This window comes from Mytilus trossulus, chromosome 10, assembly GCF_036588685.1.
Source record: "Mytilus trossulus isolate FHL-02 chromosome 10, PNRI_Mtr1.1.1.hap1, whole genome shotgun sequence".
Taxonomy (NCBI): domain Eukaryota; kingdom Metazoa; phylum Mollusca; class Bivalvia; order Mytilida; family Mytilidae; genus Mytilus; species Mytilus trossulus.
Window position 1 is genome coordinate 19,986,343 of NC_086382.1, and position 25,284 is coordinate 20,011,626.

Sequence of the window (25,284 nt, forward strand, 5' to 3'; positions counted from 1 at the left end):
CGAACTGGACGAAATGACGTTTGGCGGGAAATTTATTCATCCTCAGCATCAAAAACAAAATATTGTACAAGTCTCAAACACGACACACACACACGTTTAAATTCACAAATTATGCACCATACTCATCATATGTACAATATGTAAAATATTCATTTACTGTGTGTATCGAGATCTTTTGAAAATAATGACACAGGCAGTGAATGTTCACAGTTTAATAGCTCAGATTCAAGGTAAAATGACACATATAATGTATTATATATCCATACAAAGTATGTGTTTTCACTCAACTGGGTTTATTATGCAAGCTTATTGTAAACAGTAAACTTGAATACAAGTAATTCAAATAGAAATACTGATAATAGGAGTTTATGGGGGGTCTCATTGGGGGATTCCGATCCCGGATCCCGCTTAGTGTTTTGTCAGATTCCCGTATCCTGATTACACTATGTACGTAAGCAATTCTCATTATTTTGTCATTTCCCGGGTCCCGCAAGACCTCATTTCCAGTTTTCACGACACAATAATTTGACTTTCACGTTTCACGCTTACGAAAAATTGGCAATCCCACATCACGCTTAGACCCCAATCAGACCCACGTTATGAATGCCCTCCATCTACTGTCTTGTTAAACATTAATTGAAGACTACTGTCTCAGGAGAAAGATACCAAAGGGACATATTCAAACTCACAAGTCGAAAATAAAATGACAATGTCATGACTAAAAAAGAAAAAAAAAGACTGAAGGACAAACAGACAAACATTAGTTCACAAACATAACATATAAAGTAAAAGTAGAAGTTAATTTCACATTATGGCCATGGCGGATTTTTCAAATATATACATGTATATATGAAAGTTTTTGTACAATAAAATAGATTTTTAGTTAGTCAAAGAATATTGTAGCTTTCCAAATGGGTTTAGGCCAACTAAAATTAATTAGTAGATTTTCATCCAAATTTTTGAAAAAATGGGGCGTTTTATGTTGCAATCTGGCATAAATAATTAAACTGAATTTCAAATTAATAATGTTCTATTCTTCAAAAACACATCCACATGGTATCGTAACAATAAATCAAGAGAACAACATAAAATAACATATAATACAAATACGGAATGCAATCCGCATGAATACACCAGACTGGTTAAGGAGAGATAACTCTCATAAAAGTATGTTAACTTCTCAAACGACTTGCCATACCAAACTGACATATAACATCCCCCCGAACAAATAAACAAACCCGTTTGTTTTCAATGGTCAATGTGTTTGGTCATTTAAAATAGTTCAAAAAATTAATTAATTTCATAAAAATTATGGCTTTTTATTTCTTCCAAGCTATCATTCATTCAATCAATATCAAAATCTTTGACTATACTCAAAATAAAAATCACTTCCTACTGCATATTCCATAATAAAATTGGTTATATAGAGCAAACTTTAATAAATGATGACACCAGCAGAGACCCTGGCTCTAATTAAATGGAAATACAATTAAAGCAACACAATGGCCATTTACGCTGCCTCTAAAAATATAACCATAAAAAAATAGGTTATTTCTGGTATTGTACACCAAATCCGTCATTACAAATGACAACACTGTAAATGCTCATTAAAACGCAGTAATTTCATTTTAATTGCCTTAATGCAATATTTGCTTTTTATCAAACTTCAAAAATGACTATTCATTTGAAAGCAAACTCTAAAATATATATTTCTTCAATACAATCATGAATTACTTAAATTCAAAACTTTCTCTGCTAAATTAACTTCTCTTCTCACATCGTAACTGATCCGTGACTAAAAAATATACAATTAAGAATAAAACTTCAACAACAAAAAATCAAAACAGTAACTTTGAAGTAAAAATCTTTTAAAACTGCTATTCACGAAAATATTCTCTCGATATTGTGTATAAAACAAATTCTTATTACAGAGTAAAATTTCAACAAATCTATTTACAAAATACTTTTTTTTCCGATCAACTGACACAAGTTGTTTAATGACTCTTTTGAGTGTTTTGTTTTTTTTGCAGTTTGTCAACAAAAAACTATTAAAGCCATGGGTAAATCTAAGTGAATGTTTGCCGACTTTTTGAACTCAATTTACTGTAATAAATTTCTTAAATCCAGTCATGTTTTTGTACCAATGTGATCCACAATTCTTTAGCTTTGGATATCATTCATAATCCACTATTCCCGTAACAAAGTCATTATTTGTATCAATAAAAAAAATCACAGTTTTCTTATCACAGAAATTTGTATCATACCGTGATTTGCGTTCTTGGACACAGCGTTTAACTTGTGACCTAAGTATTTCATGCACTTCTCGTATTCTCAGTAGATAATGTTGTCATCATAAAGTAGCAGAATCATTTTAAATTACTTCAATGTACTTGGCCAAATATGAAAATAGAAATACAAAAAAATGTATTAAACAGGAAGTTTTGAATGAAATGAAATTTTTGACGTTTACTGGAAACGGAAATGAACAAACCAGAAATCATTAATTGAAGAAAAAAAAAATTGGGGCGGGATGATTTCAGAGGGGCAGTTGGGGATAAAAATCTACCAATTAATTTTAATTGGCCTTTTATGAACATTTAGATTGTTTTAAGCATGTTTTTATATAGGCCATTTTTCTAATTGACAGTCGGTATTTTCCTATCAGTACAGCCCATAGGTCCAGAAAATATTGTAGTGTTTTTTGACGCTCAATTTTTTCAATTCAATTTTTATGGAAAACAAGCAGAAATGCATATGATTTTTTTGGAACCTCTTGATGGATAAATGTCTATGGTTAATTGGTTTCAGGAAAGGTATCAATCTAACTGATTGAAATTTTCCTTTGGACCAAATTTTGGAGACTTGTGACATTTTCACCCCATTTTTGCATTTTTACTTTGTATCAAATAAATGCATATTGTTGCCATGGTTACACCAAAAAAAAGACTCTATTTCACCATTATAACTATTGGATATCAAATCTATGGAAGATTCTCTTTCTATAAATATACACATGCATAACACACGTCATATTTGTTAGAAATGAAGGAAAGAGGGTGTCTCAAAGTTATGAGTGTGAATTTAAAGTTTTTTCCCTAACTGTGTATGGCTACCAAAGCTTAGCAACTCAAACCCCACCGAAAACAGGTGGTGATTTCAGTTATCAGGAAGGGTAAACAGATCCAGCTCCACTTGTGACACTGTTTAACATATATTAGACATGAATTTATATACATTCACACTGAAGTAATGATGAAATTTGAGAGTTACAAGTACATTGTAATTTTATTTATATTGGTAGTTTTAAAGATTTTGATGCCAATTCGGGTCGGCGGATCCGTAAACCAACAAATAAAAAAAACGTTGCCTAAATGTGTAGTTAAATGATATTATTGTTATAATTTATTTTAGCTCTTTTGAAGGAAATTTGTAGAGATGACTGCAGTGAGAATAGCCAGTTTCATAACTATGCTGAGACAGCTATTGGTATTGCTGAAAAAATTCATGATGTTGATTCAGCCATACTTAAATCCATGAAAGCAGATTCAATGGTTAGTGACTACTTTTAATGCTGCAGTTATTGACGGTTTTTATTATCCCAGAATTTTTTTTCATGGAGTCACTTTATTTGTTCATATGTAAGAAATGGTTTCACTGTGATAACTTGAAATTCTGTGGTGCTTGGTGCTTATAAATGGGAATAAAACCATAGCTGCAAACCTTTGTTTAAATTAAATGTTGTGCCAAAATACTTATAAATTCATGGCTGGCCTGTTTGCCCTGAAAATCAGGCTTTCTTTTTACTTGGAAATTTTATTACATTCACAATGCATGTTTAATTTTGTTAACTTTACACATCCTAGCTTGATGCAATATTTATGTTCATGACAAATACAATATGGATTCAGATTTATATTTATTTTGAATTTTATTCTACAGATATGGAACTTTAAACTTATGATTATGTGTAAAACATGGGTGCATTATACATGTTATATGCACTGACTGGGCAGTTAGTTTTTTTATTTTTTTAAAATGTTTTACACTTTGTTATCAGACTATAAGGTTAGGAATTGGTTCATTTACAAAAGCTTTACAGTGACATGTAGTTGTTTACATCATTATAAAAATGTGGTACGAATGCTAAGGAGACAACTCTCCATCATGCAGTGTCATGTCACAATGTATAAAAATGTGATATGAGTGCCAAGGAGACAACTCTCCATCATGTCACAATGTATAATGATTAAACAATTATAGGTCAAAGTAGGGGCTTCAAAACTTGTCTAAGTCTTTAGGACTAGAAGTATTAAAATTAGCAACCATACATTTGTGCTTTTAAGAAATTATTTTTGCTAAATGTATTTAACTATTATTTTTTTATAAATAAATCCTAACTATTTTTGACATTCTTTATATTTAAACAGATACTGGTTTATCATGGAAACTATCTACAGATATGGAACTTTAAACTTTAGATTATGTGTAAAACATGGGTGCATTACAGTACTGTTCAAAAATATCGATTCGATAACTTTTTTCTCCGATTTCCGATTTTCTCGGAATCACACCGAGTACCGCGGATTTCACTCCTAAAATCCTCCAAAGATTCTCTCCCAACACCGCGTGGCTGTTAATTGGTTTATTGCCCATCGGATGTACTTCAAATTAACGACGCGTGACAACATAATTGGATTACCCAGATAATTTACCTTTGAACATTTAATCGATCTTGGTTGCACAGGTGTGCTTTAAAATCACGGTATTATAAATTGAACAAATGTTTTCCTTTCTTTGACAGATAAAGATGTGACAATATCATTTAGAATAAGATAATTATTATCTTTTATATTTGTGTCTTATGCCGTTATCTTTAAAATAGAACGTACATACGAAAAAGTACGAAGAAAATTGTTATTTTGTGTTTCTATTACAGTCCGGTCAGGTCATACATTGTGTTCTTTCAGCAAGGACGATTTTGCCACAATTAGTTTCTTTTATAACTTATTCAATAAGCAATATCAGCGCATTAATTGTTCATTATTAAAAAATCAACTGGCTAATAAAATCATGTTTTTTTTTTCGGTAACCCGATTCATCGGATTATCAAGTAAACTTAATTTATTGAGCAATGTAAAATATGATGTTTCACCACCTCGGTACATTTATACAGACTTGAATAATTCAAATTACGAACAGAAACTGTTAAATGACAACTCTGTTGACAAAGGAAATAATTTCAAGTGATATTGATAGTGCTCGTCATTTTCGCATTTTACGGAACGGTTTTCAAATTGACGAAAGTATTTATATCAATTTCGTCATAGTGAAAAATATTTTCACATTAATTATATTATAAATGTACTATAATTCTACCGGTGTTTGACAAGTTTATGACGCTCAATCATTTTACGTTTACAAAAGATGTTAAAAGTTGTGATGATAAGTAATCCGCTTATCGCTATCCGATAGGTCACTAATCCTTTAATTATTAATAAAATTTATCAAACCTCATAATTGCCCATCATAATATTCTATTCCAGTTAAGTCAGTCATTTTATTTTCAAAATTTCCCAACCGCCTACAATTGGCATTTCTTTATCGTATTATCATGATTATTGTCATTTGAATACAATCAGTCACCCCGGACAATTTCCATCATAATTTCAATTAATACATCACCAACTGTAAATCTATATTATTGACCATGGACATATAACTAATGTACTTTCTTTTTTGAAAGATAAAACATTAAAATTCAAATAGTTAAAAATGTGTTCACGTTTATTCGGATAAGAATTATATTTTCCCGATAAATCAATTGTAAAAGGACCTTCTGGAGCCTCAATACGATTGCACAAAAATGTCGTTCTGCAACTTTAGAAACCTTGAATGGACTTTCCCACGGTCGGCCAGAAAGGTCACCTGAGTTTACTAGTACGCGATATTTTTTCCCGCCCTTTAAAAAACTCGTGCTGTGGATAACATTGATGTTAACTATTTTTAGCATTTAACATTGTTAAGTAAGTCAAGTTCAAGTTCAACCCAAACTGTTGATAACTGAGATGTGTATCGTGGAATTGTCTTCGCACGGCAAATAATTGTTTTTAAAATCTTTTGTTGAAAATACACAAATTTACATTCATTGTGCGAAAGTTAATATTAAACAAAGACGAATTAATGCAGCTGGAAGTATTCCTGTTGTAACGGAAATGTATTATTATTCTGCTGTACTGCCAACAAATCGTAAAACGAAAATGGCGTAATTGTTAAGCATAACGAATGGTGAATAATATTTTCCTTTTAACTTGAATATACAAAACTTTCAAACACGTAATTTTATTTAACTGCTCAGATTAATTTAGCGAAAGTTTCCGGTTATTTTTACACAAGTATGCTCATTTCGTAAATAAAATATTAATTTACTGGTGAAGACATCGAGGTCAAAATTAAGTAGTTTTCATTTTTTATAAAACTTAAATACAATTGAAAGAATTAACAACAACATTTTGCTTTTAAATCTTTTATTCATTCCAGCAATTAGATAATCGTAAAAAGAAAATGCCGTAGATTTACACAATTAATACGGGGCAATCATTTTGTCTAATGAATGGTGAATAAATTTTCCTTTTTACTTCCATATATAAAACTTTTAGACTTATAATTTTTAAATAAAGACTATAACTTTGAAGTAGAATATTTTGTTTTTCACATATTCCGCTATATTTTATAATCGTTTTTTTTTTTTAAAGCAAGTACATTAAGGTTAAGATATTTTTAGATGGGCTAACAAAAAATACGAAAATATTTTGACTTGAGTTTTTATTACCACAAATGAAATTTAATTAGTATAAAAGACATTTAAAATTATACACCTGTTTGACACTTAAACTGGTACAGTAGACCGGAAATATAACTCTTTATTACTTCAACCTTTACCTGTCAGGTAATCCAATTACCCATTCAGTCTAGTGCCGGTATAGATCAAAGTAGGATAAGGGCAATTAATTCCTCGGTGTAGAGAGTGAGCTCGTTATCACAATAAACATTTACCTGATTTTGGGAGAGATTACTCCCAAATTCCTCCCAACATTTTGGGAGGAATATCGGAGTTTGTCGGAGTGGCTCCGACATTTTCCTCGGTGTAGGGTGTGGGAGAGTTGGTACTCTTGAACTGTACTGTATATACACTGACTGGACAGTTAGTTTTATTTTTTTTGAAATGTTTTACACTTTGTTATCAGCCTATAAGGTTTGGAAAACTATACAGTGACCTGTGGTTGTTTACATCATTATAAAAATGTGGTATGAGTGCCAAGGAGACAACTCTCCATCATGTCACAATATATAAAAATCAAACAATTATAGGTCAAAGTAGGGGCTTCAACTCTTGTCTAAGTCTTTTGGAATAGAAGTATTAAAATTAGCAATCATACATTTGTGCTTTTAAGAAATTATTTTTGCTAAATGTATTTAACTATTATTTTTCTATAAATAAATCCTAACTATTTTTGACATTCTTTATATTTAAACAGATACTGGTCTATCATGGAAACTTCAGTTTTTATTGTTTTTTTTTCAGTTAGAAAATGCTGCTGTCAATTTATGGAACTTTGCAGTTGGTTTAAAAACAAAAGGAACACTGTCTGGCCTATCTAATGCAAAATGTAAGGTTGAAATCTATCACGGTTGATATCTGTTGCTATGGGTATAATTTGAGTAGATTTTATTGGCCTAGAAAAGAATGTGTTGCCACTGACAAACTGAAAAAGTGATGGTTACTGTACACAAGGGTAACAGGATTATAAGCATGATAAGGCAAAATTTTCTAACTTTTTATTTGAACTGAAACATTGTTTTTGTAGAAGATGAAATTATTTTTAATCAGGGGGTTGGAAGGCACATTGTATTAATAATACATGGGTGATGGGTATCAGAGCAACTTTTCACACCATAATGCACTACAATTCTCAATTACAATTGTCTGGGTGGCGGGTGCTGACAAAAACTGCCTTCCAACTTTAGTTGCGCCATTTCACTACTGGGAAAAGTTGCAAAATTAAACGCTCTCGAAAATTAGTTACAGGACAAACATATTAGTCACTACAATTTAGCGAATACTAAATCTTTTGGTTTTGATGAACCTGATAACTGTTATACAAGAAAGGTGCGCAGGAACTAATATCTATATATTTTTGATGTTACTTACTGTTCCTAATTACCATTGTAAATAACATTTATCAAGTACTGACTGTCTACATATTTCTATTACAGTAAGATATATATCCTTGCTGCTGGTTGATTCTTATATTGGTGAAGATGCTGATGAGACCATTGTAAAGAAAAAAATTATGGTATAACATGTAGATTCATTTTTTATGAAAAATTATAGAGATTCACATGAATTAAGATATATATATTTCCTTGATATTAAATAGAAAAGGTACTGATTATCAGGTTATCTGTATATAGTTTTATTTTTATAATAAATGGCTAGGAATTTTAATATGTTTTATGGCAAATGAGACCTGTGAGATAAACAAACAAGATCCACAATCTCTGCCTTGTTTCAAACACAATGCTATAACACCACAACCCACGGTCTCTTTCATGTCCTCAGACACATTCTCCTTTTTTTTCTTCACATTTTTATAGCACGAAACATTTTATGTTACTTTTCATTTAATAGTTGTTTATAACATAATAATTTAATTTTGGATGTACAATTCTTCTGATTGGCTGAAATTGTTATGTTTATCAGCTCATAGACATAATTTTGTCATGTGACCCTGACATCATCAACGTTTTTTCATGGTTCACTCCGGTTTAAAATGGAATTTAGAATAAAATTATAAGAAATGACTGTAATATTTTTTCTGTCTATTCGAAATAACAAAAAAAATTGTGGTGCACACTTTAAAATAACCTGCTATGGGGGTTATTCAGTGTGCACCAATTTTTTTATGTTATTTTTTCATAGACAGAAAAATTATTACAGTCATTCCTTAAATATTAAAATATTTAATGATACTTTTTGATATAATTTTCAGATGGGTATCAAAACAGCAAGAGGATGGCTTGGTAGGTTTTGTTACATGCAGCTTAAAAATTATAGCAGTAGCTAAAATAGAAAAAAACAAATATGACTAATGATAGAAGGAAATAATTTATCCTAACAAAAAGTAACTAATAGTCCTGAAAATATGACATACTTGTTAAATAGTATCATTACAATATTAATGGTATCAAAGGGTAAAATGCACTTTGAAAATAAAGTAACATTCTATAGAAGCAGTTTTTGAATTCTGACTTAAAGTTTCATCATACAAAGTGGGATTTGTCACTTCGATACAACCCTTCTTATGATTTTTAGGTATTTATATTTGGAAATATTGTTTCTTGTTTAAAATGATTTTTTTTATTTTCTGGTAAAAATTGCATGAAATGCCCTTTGTTACTGACTTGATATCTAAATCTTCCAGAGTTTATCATTACTTTTTTTGATGCACAAAATATAACATTCTATACATCCTATCCATTTTAATATTTCAGAAATTTATGGATGTAATAAATGCTCAGATATTCAAAACACAAATTGTGTTACACCTGTTAAGAAAATTACACAACTTTTGCAAGGTGCAGGAATCTAATTAGAATATAAAACACACCAAATGAATGGAAAATAATGCATATTTCGGACTTGGTACAGGCATTTTCTTATGTAGAAAATGGTGGATTAAACCTGGTTTTATAGCTAGCTATATATTAGCTAAACCTGACTTTTACATGCCTAACATGCCATAAATATTTAAAATCAAGGTTTGACATTTCATTTTTGGGATATATACAAATACTATTATATTTTTAGATGGAATAACCCTCACAAATTGAATTTTGGTCAATTAGAATTCTATTGTTTTTCATTTTAGATGCTGGTAATACTAAGCTAGCTGATATTACATTGCAGATAGCAGATCAGGTATAATACTTGGGTTGATTGTCATGATTGTATTTACTTTGGAAGTTTTATTATCACTAGAACACACCCGCAAAATCACGGGCATCCAGAGCGTATTTGAAAGGATGTAAAGTGTTGTAGGAAGAATTTTGTAAAAAATTTATTGACTTGAGAATTTCAGGAAAAGTATCAAAAGTCATAGGTACTTGGGGACAGGAAAATGTTTTTTTTACCCTCCTCCTTTTCCAAATTCCCATTTTTTGATTCTATTAATTTCATTATGAACATACATTTAGTGCACATGTATTATGAACATTCCAGTCAGGAGCCTGTAATTCAGTGGTTCAGTGATATTTGTTTTTCGTTCATTTTTTGTACATAAATAAGGCTGTTAGTTTTCTCATTTGAATTGTTTTACATTGTCATGTCAGGGCCTTTTATATCAGACTATGCAGTATTGGCTTTTGCTTATTGTTGAAGGCCGTTAGGTGACCTTTAAATGTTAATTTCGGTGTCATTTTGGTCTCTTGTGGAGAGCTGTCTCATTGGCATTCATACCAAAAAAAGTTTTTGTAAAACATTTAGTATCCCGAAATTCGAAAAAAGAAATACCGGATCCCAAAATGGTAAATCCTGAAATTTCGATCTTAAAAACACCCGTTCCAGACGTCCCGAAAGGTTATTTTCTTTTCTCAGTTTAATAATTGATCCACAGTGGTCATTGATATATTATTCAGACCCTCTCTATTAAATAAACCCTGTGACTGCCGTGGATAGTAAACTTGAAAATGATATCAGACAGAAAATACACTTTATTCGTAGTACATGTATATGCATTTGTTTCAAGGTAAAAAGAAAAACGCAAACCGGAGGTCTAATCCGACTTAAATTTCGTCCAATGACGGATATAAGACAGAAAATACACTGTATTCGTAGTATTAATGTATGTTCAAAGTATATATACAGAAAACACAAACCGGAAGTCTAATCTGACTTAAAATTTCGCCCAATGACGGAAACATATCCGGACGTCTTTTTTCTCGTTTTTCACCCAAAATAACTCGATCTGAATAATCATGAATGGATGACAAATGCGATTATGCACTGCACCCATAGGACACTGAGGCATGATGATTAATTTATTGTGGAAAGAAGAGAGGCGACACCCAAAATGAGGTCTTCTCGTTTAATAGTATAGATGTTAAAGCTTTTCTTTATTTTTTTCTTTCCCTTTATCATACATTATTTTGTTTTTCTTGGGTGGAAATGAAAGAAGAGAGCTGAAAGAAATTTTTGGTGTTTTATTTTAACTGATAAGGAAAGAGTGCTTAGGCCAGGTGACAAAAAGATAATATTAACACTTTTCGGAACATCTCTTGACTTGCTTATTGGGGTATTGGCCAAATTTGTATGATGTAAACATGCAAATTTTCTGAAAATTGCATATATTTTTGGACATGTACTGTACATTACACACACAAAAAATTAGACAAAAAGAAAAAGCAAATTTTTTTTAATGCGACAAATCATTATAAAGAACTGATTTAGGAATTAATTGTGGCAAACTCTTGTGTAGCTTTTTACCTGAGTAAAATAAATATCTTCAAAATAGACAAAAATACATATTATAACTTGAGATTAATTCATGTGATTGTTGAATTTATTCAATATCAAATATTTTGCAATCTGTTCAATATAAACACTAATTCAATTATAAATGCTGATTTTTAACAAAACTTTTAGCATTGTTCTTGTGGTAATTTGCATTTTTTGTTGTTTTCATTAAGTTACATTTATCATTTAATACATACTTGAACTGAATTTTAATGTGCGTATTGTTATGCATTTACTTTTGTATTATTTTAACTTTTAGTTTCCTGTGTACAATTTGGAGTTAAGTATGGCGTTCATTATCACATTTCCAATTTCCATTCTCAATTTTATAAATCATTTAAGAAAGCCTTAAATTAAACATCAACATTTTCCAGTTTTAACTTGTGAAACATGAAAAAAAACCCTAAAATAATGAGTTTTTCAGATTTTGTACAGAGTCTTTGGAAAATTCCCTCAGAAAATTCTGTTTTCCACACCTTTCATCATGATTGAAGATATTAACTTGATATTTGTTTAATAGTTTATACCATGACAAGTTATAGATCAAGTTAGAGTTTTGTCTCAATACAATGAATTTTTAAGTGGTAGGGGACTATGTAATGCAGTACTACAATGTATATATAGACTCAATCATAATGCTTTTAAGGGCATATCCAACAGTTTCAGGGGAGGTAATAACAAACGTAAACGTCGTCTATTGTTTCCCGTAATTTCACGGTGTTTCAACGACGTCATAATGGCCGTTTGGAAAGAGCGGTTTCTTTCCTCATTGGAAATTGCACGGCGGGAATCGGCAAAAAAATCATACAGAATATTAGCAGAACTAGAATTCAAAACTAAAAGATATGTTTGTCCATTTGGTCTATTATAAAAGAACTGCAATTATCTTAATCATTACTAGACCATACTCACTTAAGTTTCCGTTTTATTAAATTATCTTCAATACAGTAGAAAACAACGAGAGCAAATGCATAATGATTTATTATTGCATAAGAAAGTAGCACAAATTGTAATTAGTTCTTTATCAACTTTTTCCGAGATTTTGTCATTCAGGATAGAAAACTTAAAGTTTGGTTTTACTTGAGAAAGATGAAAAAAAGGTTTCTTGAGAAAAAATAAATACGGCGTAATATAGCATTTATCATGCATCTAGATTTGCGTTGAAGTGCTAAAAGATATACAGTAGCTCTTTAAATGAATATGAACTTTAACCGGTAAACAATCAGTGTTCTCCCCAGGCCCTTAAAGGACCACGGGCCCGCGATGTATAATTTTCTACCGCGGTGGTATCGTTCTTGCCGTGATGTATAATTTTTCTCCGTGGTGCTAAAGTTTTCGGTAAAAAATTTGTATTAAAATCGGTAAAGTTTCAAATGACTTCAACTTTCAGTGAGGGTTAAAATTTTACATGAAAATTGACCAGTTCTAACCAGTTTAATCCAGTATTGACAGGTAGATTGTTTACACCACATGATCGATTTACCTGTTGAGGTTAACATTGATGATTGGATTTAATCAATATACATGATTCTCTTGTGTTTTAATTAATTAAGAGATCATAATTTTAATAACAGACTTGTAATAGGGGACAAGCAGACATTTGTGAATGAACTCTTTTACGCCAGTCTTTAGTCAAAATAATTTGACTGTTATAAAAATTAATTGTGAAGTTATTTCCCCTGATTTTGCTTTTTACAAATAAATGCTCCTCACATATAATTTCTCTTTGAAAATTAAAATAAAGTACAAATTGAATGCAAAATTATATTAGAATGTTACATTAAGGATAAAACAAATCTTAGAACATACCAACAAAAATGTTTTGCAAATTATTTTAGAGAATGATACCTTTATTGATACACAGACATTTTGTCATTTTATATTAAATAGATTTTTGACCCGATTGATCATTAATACAAAAGGTTATTGGGCCTAAACTTAACAGGAATGTGAGCTTACAATTGAAATAAAGTATTTATAAACTTAAATTTTAAAAATAATAATTAAGATGCATAAGAAAATAAATAAAACTGTTGTTAAAAAGAATGGAAAGTAGTTTTCAATTTACTGAAGGTTCTGTAACAAAAATTAATCTTGTTCAAAGTTCATTGTTATGGTCAAATCTAACATAGGGAATGTGTAGTGTAACTACAAGTATTGGGACAAAATGGCTTGATCCAAATATAAGAAGTGACTTTAGTTTAAAGACTAATTGTGCTTTCTTTTCTTTTTCAAAGATATTAAAGTATACAAACTGTTTTATTGATTTACTTTTTCTACCAATAATGTTCTGACCCAAAGTCCATACAACACAGTACCACAGTAAACAAAACAAAGGCAAAAAGGTAATGACAAAAACCAACAAGAAAAAAATAAGCGAGGCAACGCGACACAAAATATTGAAAAAAATCATTTCGTCACGTGTTACCCTTGTGCTATCCAAAAATCCTGGGGAGAACACTGACAATGTAAAACAAAAGATGACACAGTAATAAAAAAATATTGAAATAGGAAAACATTGTAATATATACACTGAAATGCAAGTAGAAAATATCCGACGATGTTGGTGTTTACTTATGTATGAGGAAACAAATATAATTTAAAAATAAAACACAAAAAAAACCCAGTGTAGGTGTCTTTACTAATTAGACACGCCCTTTTCAGTCAGTAGGTCCATAACAGGATGGGGGAAAAACAGCCTTTGACAAAATACCATAATTCAAAATGTGGAGGGGGGAGGGCTAATAGCTTTACTCACGATTTTGATCATCATTCAACTTTATCTAGTACGGCATACGTTTTACCGCTAGTACACTCTTTATATCTTGATAATGTATCAATCGATCCACTCTCGCATCGTCGTAGATATGCGTGATATATTTGCCACTGGAGCACGGCAACAATCAATTCATCAGTTTCATATAGTGAGGCATAATCATTAGTTCTCAACTGATAATTGTTTCAAACAGTGTTCCAGTTTTGGTTTTTTATTTTTATTTTATATCTTATTTCAAAACGAAAATTTTAGAATTTCTTTCCGCATCTTTCTCTTTGAATTCACTTTTTTGAATAATCAATAATAATATAGATCTAGTAGTCTACATCAGTGGTTACATTGTATACAGCCAAACTATGTAGAGGGCAGTAGAACAGAAAACAATTTCCATTGTGTATATATGCAATAACTCATATATTGAAGCGTAAAACCACGGCAGTCAGGCTCGTTTAGGTGAAAAAAATACTGTCACAGTTTCAATTTCATATACTTATATAAATTATAGTAAATATGTCATAAAAGCAAAAACACACGAAAAAATGTCCACAATTTATTTTAACATTCAACATTTTTCGGTCGTTTTGTTTATGCTCAAGTTAATGTCAAACTGATCTGTTTTGTTCAACAAAGTATGTTTTCATCTACAACTGCAAAAGGCGCAACTTCAATTTTCATGTGACCTTTGTTGTTGTTTATAGATTTTATTCAAAGTTCCTTTATCCCTGCAATCATTCATTTAGATGGCAGCGTATAGATAGCGCGAAACTCTCCTTACTCTATGCATCTGATATTACGACATTTTTATTTCGACTAAATGAGGCTGCAAATTTATACATCCGAGCAGCTAAACGGCCGCACCCAATTTTAGCAAATATATACACGTAACTGTTGGACAGGAGCAGTCCAGAGACGGAATATTTCTTTACCCAATCAATCCATTTTTAATGATAAAGATTTTAAAGGTATACATTAATACGTCAGCAAACCAACGACACATATAATTCAAAACACTAAGAGTCAACATACAGATTTTTGTTATAGCTAGAAGCCTGTAAAGAGAAAAAGCCAAAACTGCAACAGGAATATATAATACGGAGTGGGTGAGATTTTAGACAAGTGTTTTGTTGCAAAATTTCACGTGCTCTTTATTGATTTCGATATGTGAAATTATATAGACAGTGTAATGTAAATCAGTGTAAGACAAACACTTCTTTGTAAAGTAACGGTAAAATAAATAATGACGACGGACGTCAAGTGGCATATTAAATGAAAAACATCAAATGTAAATATAATATGAAAATTAACCCTGCTTTGTACTATAGACCGACACACAGAAACGGACTTCTAACGTGTAATTCGTTTGTTGTAAAAAGTAAAATCACAAAAATACTGAACTCAGAGGAAGAGGGATGAAATACCGTATACGATAGCCGGGGACTATTTTAATAGTTAGTTACTTGATAGTTTATTAGAGAAAACTCAGCCGCAGAAGACTGTAACAGGAGCATATTTATATACACAATATTAATTACAACATAGTTCATCATACAAACATAATACATTTTTAAATTATACATCTTCAAAAATAAGTTTGTGTTTATTACAGTTTTAAATTAGACAAGCATCTTTTCTACCTTTTGAATAAAAATTGACAGCTTAGACAGCACATTACTATTACTATATTTAAGCATGCCAAGTACTTTTTTTTCATTTGGATATTTTAAATAATATGGAGGTATGAACTTCCCCCTTAAATCCTTAACTTCATAGTTGGTACATTTACATATATAGTGGTATACATCTCCAAGACCAGCTTTACAAAGTGGACAAATCCTCTCATTTCGTGGTACATTTCTCCATCTTCCTGTTTCGAGTGGAAACTTTGTATTACATACCCTTAATTTACATATGTTTACCCTATGACCCCGCCTTAATTTTAACAGATATGGTTCCAAGCAAAACTCTTCTTTAAAGTGTAGATAAAATTCCCCCCTTGATGAATTGTTTATATCTGAGAACCATTTTTGAATAAACTGGTCCTGGAGACGCTGCCTTACATTAATTTTAATATAATTATAATCGACTTGCTCCGGAAAATTATATAGTTCACAAAAGCCACAATCATTAAACACAGATTTTACATAGTTAAACCACTTAAAATTACAACCTTCATGCTCATGCATGTACCAAAGTAACTTATAAAGTTTACCCGATAGTTTTTTATCATTTGTTGCTAGCTTGTGCCAAAAACATACCATTTTTAACTTGATCTGCAGTTCAAGCGGAAATCTTCCAAGTTCCCCATATACCATAAAATTTGGCGTAGATGATCGCACACCCAATGTGCGCTTACAAAACTGTAGATGTAACTTTTCAGTATTATTTTTATTTTCAAACCCCCATATTTCCGAGGAATAGGTCAAAATAGGAACCACCAAAGCATCAAATAATTTTAGCTGTAGATCAATCGGAAGTGAGATATTTTGTATCTTCTTGTAAAGAGCATAAAGTGCTTTTTGAGCTTGGTCTACCAATTTTTTACGAGCTTGAAAGAAATTTCCGTTGTAATTAAACAGCAGACCAAGATAAACATATGAATCTTTAATTTCAATAATTTCATTACATAGTTTAAAAGTAACATTCTTATTATACTTTCTCTTTGAAAAAATTACAATCTTTGTTTTTGTAACATTAACAGTGAGTTTCCACTCAAAACAATATTGCTCAAAAACATCCAGAGCCTTTTGTAACCCTTCTGCCGACTCCGCAAAAATGATTGTGTCATCGGCGTACAGAAGAATAAATAACTTGATATACAAATCAAGATTCTCTGTAAATTTTCCATTAATAAATTTTAGACCATCCACAGAGTTTTCATCCAGATATTCCTCCAAGTCATTAAGGTATAAGGCAAAGAGAAAAGGTGACATTTTTTCTCCCTGTCTTACACCTACCTCACACGGGAAAAAATCTGTTTTCAGTTCTCCATTTTTAACACAAGACTTAATATCTGTATACATGCTCAATATAACTTTAAACATTTTCCCACCAATATTATATTTTAATAGTTTTTGCCATAGTCCCACCCTCCACACTGTGTCAAACGCTTTTCTAAAATCTACAAAAGCGCAAAATAATTTCTTTCCCGAACTCAAATATAATGAAATTAAAGCATGCATGATAAACATACTATCTTGGACAGAATATCCCTTACGAAAACCACCCTGGGCATCAGTTATAATCCCGATCTCGTCTGACAGAGCATTAAGTCTTGAATTAAGTATAGAGGTGAACACTTTTCCTAAATTCGATGTAAGACAAATAGCTCTGTAATTATCCAAATTGTTTGGATCCCCCTTATTTTTAAATAACGGCTTAATGATAGTTTGTTATTCCATGGTTTGCTAAACCGAATAATTCAGTACCTCCCCGTAATCGATCTCTCCTACTTGCTAGGTAGTAATCGTAGATCAGCGGAATATAACGACTGAATTATACGGGTTAATGGTTTGCATGTTTCACACCCGGGTTTCACAATTTTGACGAACACTATAGAAGAGCTAACTGAATTATTATCTCGTTCATATACTGGTCCATTATAAAGAAGAAGAGGCGACATGACTGCTGTCGAGACAACTATCCAACAAAGTCACAGTGTAAAAATACATTTGTCTGCAACACCGTCGCACTGCCTATGAAAAATAAGCGGGAACTATAACGTTACGTTCCGAAACGTCTTATTTTTGGCGCAATTTGTGAGGCTTACGGAAGGGATTGAGTAAAAATTATGATATTACTCGATTTTTCTCAAAAACGAGAACGGTGACAAATATTTTTCAAAACGTTATGACGTTCCATTTTTTTCAAAGAATAACATATCTTACTTTGGTCAAATCGACACCGTTAGAAATATTTAAAAAAATCTAAAATGTGCATTTCAAATGTTCATTTCTTACCGTTTTTGGGGGTAACCATGACGTTTTTGGCTTTATTTGAGTAAGAATTAATTCTTTAAATGGTCAAGTTAGATTTTTCTAACCATCTTGGATTATTTTGCTTCAATTTGAGCCCAATTATATAAGTATATTTTGATTAAAAAATCATATTTAAATTTTTTAAATAAAAAACGTTTTTTACTCCAAAATTCCAAAAATGTTCAATTTTCAGCAGCATTTTTTGCAAAAACGAAATCGACAACATATATTTTTTTGGGCAAAATTAGATTCTCTGTCAATTGAAGAATAAAATATCTTAAAGGGAAAAAATTCTCACCGTCAGAAATAAACTGTTGGATATGCCCTTAAATATACATATAGTAGAAAATACCTGAAACATCACAGATCCCTGACAAATAAAGTACCTACGCCTTATTTAGCCTGGATTTTTAGTATTCAAATTCTGATCTGATAAAGTCATGTTGATAATAAGCTGCATAGTTTTCTCTATCAAAATCTTTGTTTGAACCTGTCCTGGTTTTCTTACTACAACCAAAAAAATAATGTGACAAAGATTGAATTTAGTAGTAGTAATCTCCGTATAATGATGAAGTTCATGGCATTGTTATTTTTAGTATTAAAGAATTTGCAGGCAGTAAGTCAACTGAGCAAGCACGAAAAAAATATATACGACATAGATCAAAAACAGCCTCCAAATTCGGATATTTTCACAAAAATTGGCAATTTCTGTGGAAATATATTGTTTCAAAGACAAATTTTGGAAGTACAAAAGACTTCATTTAGACGTCATATATCACAAATATTACCTAATTTGTATGGTTTCAGAGGATTTGTGGCTCAACTAATTCAGTCTATTCCTTTAGAAGTGTAGATATTGAAAAGGTATCAAAATTTACAACATGTTTTCATTTTAATCTTTATCTAATATTAGCATGATTTGATTGTGCAACTTTATAAGACAATGTTGCTATTTTGTAGTCTGTTAAGTTTTTAAGAAGAATGATTGTACAGAAAATAAATGCTAATGGTCCCACTGAGGTATTACAGAGACAGAGGATTGAAGCAGAGCAAGATATGTTCAGAATCATCTGTTACAGAGCAGAATCGGTAGGTAATTCACACATATCTTTGTACTTCTGGTGGTACCCAACGCCTTCACTAAAATTAACTTGGCTTGTTTTATTTTCACAAAAAAATTGACAAAGTATTTACTTTGACCCTTTGACAAAAATATAAATATTTCAAAAAAATTTAACCAACCGTTTTATCAGAAAAAATACACAAGTTATATGCAGTTTGACATACACTACTTTTGATTTTGAGAAACTTTAATTTTTCTGTAACAACACAACATAATTAAAACGTTCAGCTGATTTTACAGGGTTATCTCCCTGAAGTGTTAGGTACCACCTTAATTAATGAATTTCAAATATATAAATGGCATTTAATATTAATTGTTGCCATGGACACTTGTAACTTAAAATTGTTTAAAATATCCAGTAATCTGTCACTCTGACCACCTTTTGATGATCTTCATGCAACTTTTGAACAAGTGCTCATATCGTGCCCAAACAATTACAATACTGACCCTCTTCTTTAAAATCAGTGGTCCTCATTTGCAATATCATAAACCAGTTGGAAAACTTTTTGGCAAATGTGTTTATACAAGCAGTTTTCCTTCTGTTTCTCTTTCTGTAGTATACAGCTCAGTACAGATACCAGGAAGCATTAGAGATGACATTTCTGGCTAAAGAAATGCTAGTGAATTTTCCTAAAGAGGTATATATTTATATTGAGATGTTGAATTTGTATTTATTATTTATGTACATGTTCAATGTGTGTCTGTATTTTACAGATAACAAGGCCTCCTGTGACTTTTTCTGCTGAAGATAAAGAATGATTTTTATCGATTTCGAATGAATATTTCACTCATTACACTACTAACATTGATAAGTTGATTGTATGTCCTAGAACAATTAAGTAAAATTTCCTTTAGTTGATAATTATTAAAAAGAAGATGTGGTTTGATTGCCAATTAGACAACTATTCACAAGAGACGAAATCACACAGAAATAAACAACTATAGGTCACTGTACAGCCTTCAACAATTAGCAAAGCCCATACTGAAGAATCTGCAATAAATTGCAAATGTTAATCAATTCAACGGCCTAACATCTTATAAATTTATGGGAAAAAAAACAGATATGTAACACAGTAACAAATGTCAACCACTGAACTACAGGCTCTTGACTTAAGACAGGTTTCCTTTTAATATACAAACTAAAACTCCTTAGAAGGGTTGAAAACTGGATTAACATTGCCACTTTGCAACAACTCAAAGCTTCTGGATATATGGAACCAAGCTTTAGCTAAGTTTAATCAAGTATATAAATGCCATACTGTTCCTGCAATGATGATGTTCTGTTTAAAAATAAAAAATCTTTGGAGGGAATAATGAATGATTGATAGTTCTTAAAGAATTTTATACATTCCAATAAACTAAACAGTTAGATAGATATAGGTAGATGTGGTATGAGTGCCAATGATACAACTCTCCGTCCAAGTCACAATTTATAAAAGTATACTATTATAGATCAATTTACTGTCTACTACACAGAGCCTTGGCTCACATCGAACAGCAAGCTATAAAGGGCCCCCAAAAAATTACTAGTTTAAGACCAGAAAACCAATGATCTAATCTTTAAAAAAAACCCAAGAAACGAAAAATACTTGTGAACCACGTCAACAAACGACTACTTTTCATGTTTTTCTAGATAACAAACAATCTGTACCTCTTCAATCTATATATATGTTTCCAGGGAGCCTTTTTAGCCATGATGTGCTACAACTTTGGAGTTGATACGTATCAGAAGAAGAAGTATGAAGAATGTACCACTTGGTTGAGAGAGAGTTTTGAACTTGGTAAAGGAAGATCTCTTATAGGACCTAAGAACCAAGTTTGTATTAAACTAAGTATACTATATGCAGAATTTTTGCATGCATTTATGATTGCAACTTTTGTACAATCATAACAATGAACAACATCTTTAAATGCATCATACAGATATATTGCTTTCAAACTATTAAAAAATGTTGAGTTTAAATTTTGCAAATCCTATTCTATTGCAATTTTGGTAATAGCAAAAACATTGAAAAACTTCTTAATTAACAATAGTTAAATGCTCGCTTATTCTAGTTTCATGTGAATTTTGAGCCCAAACTTTCTCCGAAAATGCTTAAGCATTTGACCTTTTCTTTGAACTTAATTAACTGTTAAAGTTTGTACAATAGCTGTCAATTTACAGTTTGTCATTTTGATGGAAAAATCACTAATCTGTTTATAATCTTGACCACTTGGCAGTATCAAACTTTTGAGGAAATAGCCGAGAAAGCCTTAATTAATATTTTGTACGTAAAAAAATCAATAATCAATTATAAGTGCATTTAGTGCATTTATCATTGAGCAATAAAAATAAAATTGAGAATGGAAATGGGGAATGTGTTGAAGAGACAACAACTCAACCATGGAAAAAGCAACAGTAGAAGGTCACCAACAGATCTTCAATGTAGCGAGAAATTCCCGCACCTGTAGGCGTCCTTCAGCAGGTCTCTAAACAAATATATACTAGTTCAGTGATAATGAACGCCATACTAATTTCCAAATTGTACACAAGAAACTAAAATTGAAATATTATATTATAATACAAAAAAATACTTTTTTAAACAAATTAATCTAAAAATGCTCCTCAATGTATAAATCCCAAACCTGCATTAAACAATTAAATAATACAATTTACTGTAAAATTTAAAATGTGCCTAAATCCTTCTTTAACCCTTTCACCGATATCTACCCTCACAGAAGCTACTCTGAGAGAATGGTTTTCGGCATTATTTGAATGAAAATTTTAAAATTCGACTTTTTGGCCCTTTATTGGGTTAAAAATTTGAAAATAAATGGAAGTAATCTTGTTAAGTTATTAGATATTATAATGTATCTTTGTAATCTTTTTATTGAATTAAATTTTCACAGAATTTCTACCAAGAACTCTAGTATTCAGATGTTTTCTCCCCAAATCAGTATTAAATTACCAGTTCATTCTTGTGAACCTTGACTTTCAATTATTGATATCTAAACCTTTGGTTATGTTGTTCAATTATTGATATCTAAACCTTGAGTTATGTTGTTCAGTTATTTATAACTAAACCTTGAGTTATGTTGTAGGCCAGAACATTGAGATTATTGGCATGTGCTTACTTAGACTTAGGTCCAGCATACCTACAGAAAGCACAGAACGCCATTACCTTAGCTAATGCTGTAAGTAGCAAGGGATATTCCTAAAAAATATCTAGGAGTTTTGAACTTCTCTCTTATCTTTGGTTATTACTGACAAAATGAAATATTCCTACTTGAATTATTAAAAAATAGAAATGTGAAGTTCTGACCCTCCCAGATATTTATTTCTGGAAAGCCCTATCATTCGTATATGGATAATTTCTCATAATTTTCTTCATACTTATAATATCAAAGAAAAATGTCCTTCACCACATCTTATGTCTATGTATGGTTAGTAAATAGCTATTGATAACGTTTTAAAGAAAATACAAAAGCACAAATACAGCCCATTGTCAAAAGTTCATATAATATATATTGAAACTGAATAAAAACCAAGCATTTTTGTCACCACTGTGATGAAAGACGCTGACAGCTAGACATAGGGATTTCTTTTCTAGTGCCGTTTAACTCTTATTTGATATTTAACAATTGAATTACAGATAGAAGTACAGCCTTCAACACTGAGCCTTGGCTTGAATTAATTAACCATTTTCAATGTTAGGTTTTCTGCTTAAGTTCGATAAGAACTATTTGTGATAAATCAATGATGTTTTGTATGGAGTAGCATTACTATAAAGATATGAGTTTGAAGTATATTTTGAGGCTGTCTTTTAGGTCCAGTGACTTTGTATCAATTACTTATTTACATATATTTTGTCATCTGAGGGTTTGTAATAAAAGTCTGTTAATATATACAAGTTTCCTTGACCTGCTTTTTTTTTTATTATTATGCTCTATTTATGGGCATTATGTTTTCTGGTCTGTTCACCTGTTGGTTTCGTTCCTTCGGTCCTTCCTCGGTTTATATGTCCCACTTCAGGTTAAAGTTTTTGGTCGTGATAGTTTTTGATGAAGTTGAAGTCCAATTGACTTGAAACTTAGTACATACATGTTCCCTATGACACCAATTTCAAGGTTCACTGTACATTGAAAGAATGATAGTGCGATTGGGGCATCCATGTACTATAGACACATTATTATTGTAATTTCTTTTGAAGGAGTATCCACATCCTGCTGGTCTTTACATACACCTGAAAATTCTTCTACAGAATGGAGATACTGATGAAGTGGTTAACAGAGGTACATTACTGATTAATGTTTCTATACTGCCTCAACCTACATTACTGATTAATGTTTCTATACTGCCTCAACCTACATTACTGATTAATGTTTCTATACTGCCTCAACCTACACTATTGATTAATGTTTCTATACTGCCTCAACCTACATTTACTGATACACAGGGAACCTCACAAGACTAGAGATAACTAGTCTTAAAACACAGAAATTGGTTTTAACACAGTGTATTATTTTTTTTGCAAGTTGAAAAAGAATCCCAGCAACAATGGATTAAGAAGCTCTTGATATGTTTTGAATTAATTAAAGTACTAAAGTACTGAACATTTGATGAAAGCAAGTTCTTGGGGACGGTCATAAGCATTTGTCTCAGAAAAAAAACCACATCTATATCTGAAAGTGAGGTTAATGTACAGATATGAAAAATAAATCTTGAGACAAGTTCATGCTTGGATGATAATTTAATGACAGGGGATTCAACCTCACTGTAATAATTATTTTGTAGAGACACAGTATACTGTCTTGTTTGTTGTTATAGATTATATCAATATTTGTATATTACAGTTACATGTATAATATATAATTTTCATTCATTTGTAATATTCTATTCTACTATATTAATAACAGTGCAGTTCAAGTGCATGGTGGACACTCTTCTTTGATAATTTGATTTTTCTAATAGATCTGCTTTTTGGTTGATTTATGTCTCTTGGACATAGTACCCATTTCCATTATTAATTTTATTCATATTTTCCCTCAAAATGTTCAATTTCCAATGCAGAGTAATAACTCGCGATGAAAAAATGAGTAATAATGTAAAATCCAGGAAATTTAGTCCAATATCTTGGTCATATCTGTTTTCATGTCACACAAGCTATTTGTTAACTGTTAATTTTAAAATAAATGTTATTTCATTCCCAATGAGACAATAATCCAACAATATCTTTTGGATAAGGATGAAAATAACTTCAGTCACTATATGAACTTCAAAAAATGAGCTAGACCCATACCACATTACATAGTAAGCAATATCCTTTTATATAGATGTAAGCTACATTTTCTTTTTGAAATTACTTACTAATTGCAATGAATAATTTAATAATTCTACTCAAATACTCTTGATATAAATTTAAACTGTGGACATTTGTTAATTTGAATTAATGAATAAATCTTTTACTGTATTATAAATATTATATCCAGCTGTAGAAGAAATAGTGAAACAGACAGATACCACGATAGATAGTGTTACATCATTGGTTCAGCTTTTATCTGATTACAAAAGGTATGGCTGGATGTTGGCTTTTATTATTTATGACTATCATTAGCTGAAGGGAGAAGCAATGGCATTTTTTCACCTTGTCTTTAACCATAAAAAAAATATCTTCATTTTTTTTGCCCACCAAAAATTGATTTATGACCTTCAGAGGAAACTAAAATTGTTAAACAGAAAGCTTAAAAAAACAATGAAACCAGAAATGACATAACACTTGAAGAAGGCACACAGTGTTCAAAATGACATGACACTTGAAGAAGGCACACAGTGTTCAAATGACATGACACTTGAAGAAGG

The 25,284-nt window shown here is 31.0% G+C and overlaps 1 protein-coding gene across 1 annotated transcript in view; it reads left to right on the forward strand.

Moving 5' to 3' along the window:
* Nucleotides 1-9: 9 nt before the first annotated feature.
* LOC134687027 (testis-expressed protein 11-like) overlaps nucleotides 10-25,284 on the forward strand; it is a 54,891-nt gene continuing 29,616 nt past the window's right edge. Inside the window, exons 1-12 of the mRNA XM_063546952.1 lie at nucleotides 10-230; nucleotides 3,412-3,551; nucleotides 7,583-7,667; nucleotides 8,275-8,354; nucleotides 9,051-9,081; nucleotides 9,930-9,979; nucleotides 19,283-19,411; nucleotides 20,003-20,083; nucleotides 21,124-21,261; nucleotides 22,527-22,619; nucleotides 23,636-23,717; nucleotides 24,915-24,996. Coding sequence (XP_063403022.1) covers nucleotides 185-230; nucleotides 3,412-3,551; nucleotides 7,583-7,667; nucleotides 8,275-8,354; nucleotides 9,051-9,081; nucleotides 9,930-9,979; nucleotides 19,283-19,411; nucleotides 20,003-20,083; nucleotides 21,124-21,261; nucleotides 22,527-22,619; nucleotides 23,636-23,717; nucleotides 24,915-24,996 — 1,037 coding nt within the window. The 5' untranslated portion in view covers nucleotides 10-184. The remainder of the gene's footprint in view (nucleotides 231-3,411; nucleotides 3,552-7,582; nucleotides 7,668-8,274; nucleotides 8,355-9,050; nucleotides 9,082-9,929; nucleotides 9,980-19,282; nucleotides 19,412-20,002; nucleotides 20,084-21,123; nucleotides 21,262-22,526; nucleotides 22,620-23,635; nucleotides 23,718-24,914; nucleotides 24,997-25,284) is intronic.